The 6000-nt window shown below is 47.1% G+C and overlaps 1 protein-coding gene across 1 annotated transcript in view; it reads right to left on the reverse strand.

Annotated features, from left to right (window-relative positions):
* Nucleotides 1-2581, reverse strand: part of Kctd1 (potassium channel tetramerization domain containing 1) — a 201495-nt gene extending 198914 nt beyond the window's left edge. Inside the window, exon 1 of the mRNA XM_031365036.1 lies at nt 2456-2581. Within this exon, the coding sequence (XP_031220896.1) occupies nt 2456-2464 (9 nt within the window). The 5' untranslated portion in view covers nt 2465-2581. The remainder of the gene's footprint in view (nt 1-2455) is intronic.
* Nucleotides 2582-6000: the final 3419 nt, after the last annotated feature.

Raw genomic sequence — 6000 nt, forward strand, 5'->3', positions numbered from 1 at the left:
AAGCCCCAGCCCATGAAGTTTTCTCTGTGATGTGAAGTTTTGAAGTTCCAGGGTCACCTTTGTCACCACATTAGTAAACACTTAACCTACTGCCATCCTTACAATCACCAACAGCTCTTTTTAATCTGCATCAGCAGGACTGCTAAGGGCACTCCTAAACAACCAGCCCCTTCTCCTAAACCAAATGCCACCGAAATCTAAGCACAGGGAATAAATAGGCATCTTGCCCATTATCCTGGAGACAAATAGACTCATTGCTATTTAAAATTCGCCAAGTCGCCTGGCTATTAGCTCTTACAGCCTCCCACACAGGCAGGTGGATTCCTTGATGTGGACTCAAGATTTAATGAATCATTCCGTGGCATCAGCCTCAGCCTTTTAAAAAATCCTTTATTTTCTCCTTTCCACATTAAAAACACTTGAGATACCCACAGACAATGTTTCCCCCGGAACACACATACATAACACACGAAACAGGAGGTCTCTTAAGGAGTCTACTGCTGAGAAGGTAAAAGCCTTTTGCTCATTTTTAATTTGCTAAAACAATCCAAGCATGCTTGGTACCCAGAGGGTATTCTCAAATAAACTTGTATCTCTAGCTGCCAGCTTAGTTGATTGAAAACAGAAGGCAAACGTTTCTTAAAGAATGAGTATGTTAAACTGTTGTGTCTCCCTGAGTGCCACCAAACTGTTGTCTTCCCGGGTGCCACCAAGGACACACACACACACACACACACACACACACACACGCGGGGGTGAGGCTTGGGTGGGAGCGGCAAAGATTTGCTTGAAAGCAGACAGTCCTATGCCCTAAACGGTAGTATTTGTATAATATTGTACCAAATTACTTCTGCCTTCTGAGGTGTCCCTCTTAGCCAGGAAGCCAGAGCCTCAAGGTCTTGGACAGTTCCCCCATGCTATTATCCACGTACAAAACCGACCGACCGCCCCATCCTAACTTTGCTAACTTTGTCCGCTCCGGCCCAGCCTGCCCGCGAAGCACAGTTTCGGTAAAAAGGTGTTAACACCGAAAAATTATTTCCACGACAGCTTAAGTGCTGTAGAGCACAAAGGCGATCCAGGCCGGCCCGGGATCGCTAGGAAGTTGCTGAGTGCCAGGCGCCCGAGCTGGGCGAGCATCCCGGTAAGGGGTCCTCGCACCACAGCTTCACCCTCCCCTACTTCGGCGTTCTGGGACTCAACCTCACTTTGGAAGCAGTTCACCACAACGCGTCACCCGCCCCATTCTTTTTTCCAGGAGGTGAGGACTCTTTTATTTTCCAGCCAGGTCCCTCTTGGGGGCAGGAGAGGAAGCGCACTCCACATTTCCATCAGGAGGGGAGGCAGGCTGGGGGATGGGGAGGAAAGAGGTCAGAAAGGAGCCAAATTGCTTCCCTTCCTCCCACCTCTGCGCCCCGGAGCGCGGGTTCCGACCGCGCACGCTGGTGGCGGCCACAAAACTCTGTCCCTTTAAGGGAACCGTGGACTCCAGAAGAGGAGGAGGGAAGGACGCGGGCTCCAGACTGCTGGTTCAGTGGAGAAGAGGCAATCGCCTAAAAGCCGCCGTTACCTGCGGCTGTGGCGGCCGCAGCCTTCCCCTACCCCAGCGTCCCCAGCCCGCGCCCGCCTACCAAGGAGACGTCTAATCCGGAGCGTGTGCCTAGGTCTCTATCAGGGGAGGAGGTGGGAAGGAAGAGGAACCGGCGCTTTTTAAAAATAAATGAAACATTTGCACCCAAGGAGGGGGGAGGGGAAATGGGAGGGGATGGGAAGCGCTTTAAAGGCGCCTGAGTGGGAGGAGGCGACGAATCTGGATCAGCCCGGGTGGCATACGGGCTGGCTCTGGGCACTAGCTGCCGCTCACAAAAGGGCTCAGCCCGGGAGAAAGGAGAAGGGAAAAATAAATAAATAAATAAATAAATAAATAAATAAATAAAGCGCCCGGGGCCCCGATCCGCTCAGCAGCCACAATGGCGTCTTTGAGCGGGTGTCCCGGGGGGCGCCGCCAAGGCTGGCTGCGAGCACGGCGACGGTCCCCACCCCCACGCGATCGGCGCCGAGCCCCGCGGCGCCCCGGGAAGAATGGACGCGCGCGGCTGGCAGGAGAAGGGACCGGACCCGGGGTCCGAGAGCCGCGGTAGTGAGCTCCGAGAGGCAGCACCCGGCCGCGGGGACCCCAGCCCCGTCCGCGCGCCGCCTTCCGACCCCGCGGAGCTCCGGCCGGGGCTCTCGCCGCCTCCGCCCGCGCCGCTCGGCTCCTTCTGCCAGGAAGAAAACCGAGGAGCCGCAGCCGGTGCGAGCGGATCCCCAGCCGCCTTCCGCGCCCGGCTGCGTGTGTGCGAGAGTGCTGCGCTCTCGCCCCATGCCTGGCACATGCGTAAAAGCGAGTTGCGCCCAAAGTCCCAGCCATACCCTCCTTAGCAAATAATAACAAACCCAAACCGTCAGATCTTACCTGAAACATTGAAGCACAAAGTCTCTCTCCAAGTCCCCTTTTCCTTTTCCTCTCCCCCCTTTTCCGATTTCTCTCCCAGCGATCTGCTCGCCTCGCCACACCAGAGAGAAATGCAATAGCTTGGCTAAGGTAGACAGAACAAAATACAGAGGAGAGTTGCTCCAGGGCTTTGAAACCCCTCAAGGCAAGGATCAGGATACAATTAGCTCGCGCCTCTACCTCTAGTCCAAATCTCCAAAATAAAACTTAAATCAAATTAACCGATCACAGGGCTCACAGTTGATCTTCAAAAAATAAAGCCTTGCATAGACGTATAGAGAAATATACATATACGAATTTTTCCCCAGATTTTTTTTTTGTTGGGAAAATAGTCTCATTCCAGCCTCCAACTCGCTTTTTACTCTTCCCTTGCACAGAAAAGCTGATTTTAATCGTTGTGATTAGTTTTGATGTAACGTGTCCGCGGGCGATTTCTACAAATGGATGGAGTGTTTCTTTGCCAAAAGAGGGAAACGCAGCAGATGATGATAATTATAAGGATTGTTGGTTGTTTCTTTTTATTTGTGTTTCGGGCTCCTGCTTCACTTTCTCATCTTGACCTGACGTTGCTGTTACAGGAAGGTCGCACAACTTGTTGATGAGGCTCACCGCCCTGTCTGATCAAAGGCTAGGTGATAATTTGGCAATAGAACAACATGGTTTTGGTTCCTTCGGCGACATAAATGTCGCAAATGACGTGAATAAAAATAAAGCACATGCAGTCTACTTTGCCCCAATCAAGTCTGAATCACCGCCTGGGGGTGATACACAAACTCATTTCAAATGTTCAACCATGCAGAATTGTAAAAAGATTGAAAGAGTTATACTGTATTTTTTTAGTGGGAAAATTAAAAGAAAACAAAACCTAACATACCTACCATTTAGGTTTATTTGATCAACCTTTTGAGCATAACTCCTGGACTGCCCCTGCTTGTCTCCCCCGGTACCTTTTTGGGGGGGTGGTGTATAAATCCATTACTTGATGGAAGGGCTCCATGGAGGCGAAGAGACTGAGGTAAACACATCTCCCCAGACTGCAGCTCTGAGTTCTGAGCCACCCCCCACACCCATCATGTCTTCTTCCCTAGGTCTCTCTGCTCAAAGACTTCTGTCGAAGACTGTCCTTTATCTAATTCTGTTCATGTTTGGTTGTAAATTCAAGGCCCACTTCTCATTAGTGTTACATTCTTGCAGGATATTTTTTGAAATGGTATGTGTTTTGAGCACTTCATAGTTCACAGTTAATTCAAAGACTTTGCTGACATTTCATATATATATGCATACATATACACACATACATATATACACACATGAGAGAATACACACACACACACACACACACACAGAGAGAGAGAGAGAGAGAGAGAGAGAGGAGAAAGATCAGGTTGTACAGCCAGGATTCAGAAACAGGAAAACCCATACAGAACCAGATATGCCTTGCAAATACTTGTAGCTGGCAGCATTTTACAGGAAGTGATTTTTACCCAACATCTTACCTTTAAGATAAAGAAGTTGTTACAATGTCAACAGAAAAAGGAAGGGTTAAGTTTTCATTTGTTTGTTTTTAATATTGTCCAACAAACCAGCACTGTAATGACTCAAGAGACTGGTGTTATAATGAGAATTAGAGATATTGGTGGCTTTTATTTTTCGTGTGGAAAGTTGTGTTAGGGCATAGGCATTTTGCTCTGAGAACAGCGTGCCCTTGGAAGGAGAAAACAGAAATATCTCAAAGAAGAGGCTCATAGCTCCCTTTGCATATTCTCTTCAGTAGGTATATTCTGACCTGCAACAAACTGTTTAAAGAGACCACAAAGAGCTAAATTCAACAGATAGAACGAATGTTTCTTTTTCCAAATGTCATTAACATTAAAAAAAAAAAAGTGAGAGGGTTGGGGCCGGAGCAGAAGCAAGCCCAATCATTTGATACTTACGCAACATGAGTATCTCTTACCAGACGTGCTTAGAATCAGGAAATTTTAGATTTTCAAATAAAGCATATACATAAAGAGACATGAATGGATGTGACCCAAGTCTGAACATGATACTCATTTATGTCTTGTGTAACACCTTCCACACACAGCTTGAAGGTAAACACACACACACATTGACTGACCAACCTCCCTACCATTATATAATGTAGTTAAGAATCTAGGGCCTCAAATGTAAATGTAGAGTTCTCCACTTGTGCAGTCAATCACAGTGCTGCTACTCAAGGAGTTTCAGCTTTTGGAGCATGTGACAGTTTTCACTGTCAGCTTTTGCAATCTGGAATCTTCTAGGAAGAGAGTTTCGATGACAGATTACCTAGGTCAGATTTGAGCTTGGCTATGGGTGATTATTTGGTTGCATTAATTGAAGTGGGAAGCCCAGCAGTGTGATGGCAACACTTCCTAGGCAGTAAGCCTTAGCTGTGCAGGAGCAGGGAAGGGAAGCTGAGCTCAGACACCATCACTCTAGTTATTCCTCTGCTTCTGCCTGTGGGTGTGATAAGTTGATTGCTTTGAGTCCCCATCAATGTGACTACTCCCCTTTTATGGGACTGTACCCTGGAACTGTGAGCTAAAACCAACGGTTCCTTTTTCTTCAGCTGCTTTTGCACGGCCACTTATCACAGCAACAGAAAAGAAACGGAGGCACAGCATTTCAGGGTTTCTGGATCAAGAACGTTCAACCTGTTTGTTGAAGCTGTGACCTAAAGGAACTATTAATTCAAAAGCAGAAACACTAGCCCCCCCCCAAATGCTCAAACCCACATGTCATCTGGAGAACAATGCATTCCTGTCCTAGAAGGTTTGAGCCGGAAGCTCCTTTGCAGACCAGCATGTCATCATCACTCAGAGATGAAGGTAGGAAGCAAAGCAGCTGGCCTACAATTTGTAAAATTTCATTTTTATTAGCTTTGTGTGTGTGAGAGAGAGAAAGAGAGAGAAAGAGAGAGGGAGAAAGATAGATAGATAGATAGATAGATAGAGAGAGAGAGAGAGAGAGAGAGAGAGAGAGAGAGAGAGAGAATCGGGAGGTGCTTGTGTAGAGGCCAGAGGACAAGTGTGTGGAGTTGGCTCACTTCTACATTTACATTGATTTGGGGACTTGAATTCAGGACACTAGGCTGAGGCAACAAGGACCTATTGAACCATCATTCTGACCCAAGATGATCTTTTTAAACATTAAGTCATTGGTGTGAAGAGGTAATCCCACCTTTGAGCTGATTCTCCAAGTTTGTGGTAATTCTAGTATCAGGCAGTCTATAGAAAATTCTCATTTTCACTATCTTGGAAATGCATTTTGGTTTATACAATACAAATAGATGAATGAACTTCAAGCCCTCCAAACAAAGGGTTAATGTTATGTACTTTAAATTTTTAAATGGACTGTTAGCCTTGAGCTGGTGGCATGAGACTGCACCTATAATTCATCACTTGGGAGGTAGAGGCAGGAAGATTACCAATTCAAGTTATTGTAGGCTACTCAGGGAGTTGTAGGCCAAGCAGGCTTATAGGAGA

Source organism: Mastomys coucha, unplaced genomic scaffold (genome assembly GCF_008632895.1).
Source record: "Mastomys coucha isolate ucsf_1 unplaced genomic scaffold, UCSF_Mcou_1 pScaffold13, whole genome shotgun sequence".
Lineage (NCBI taxonomy): Eukaryota > Metazoa > Chordata > Mammalia > Rodentia > Muridae > Mastomys > Mastomys coucha.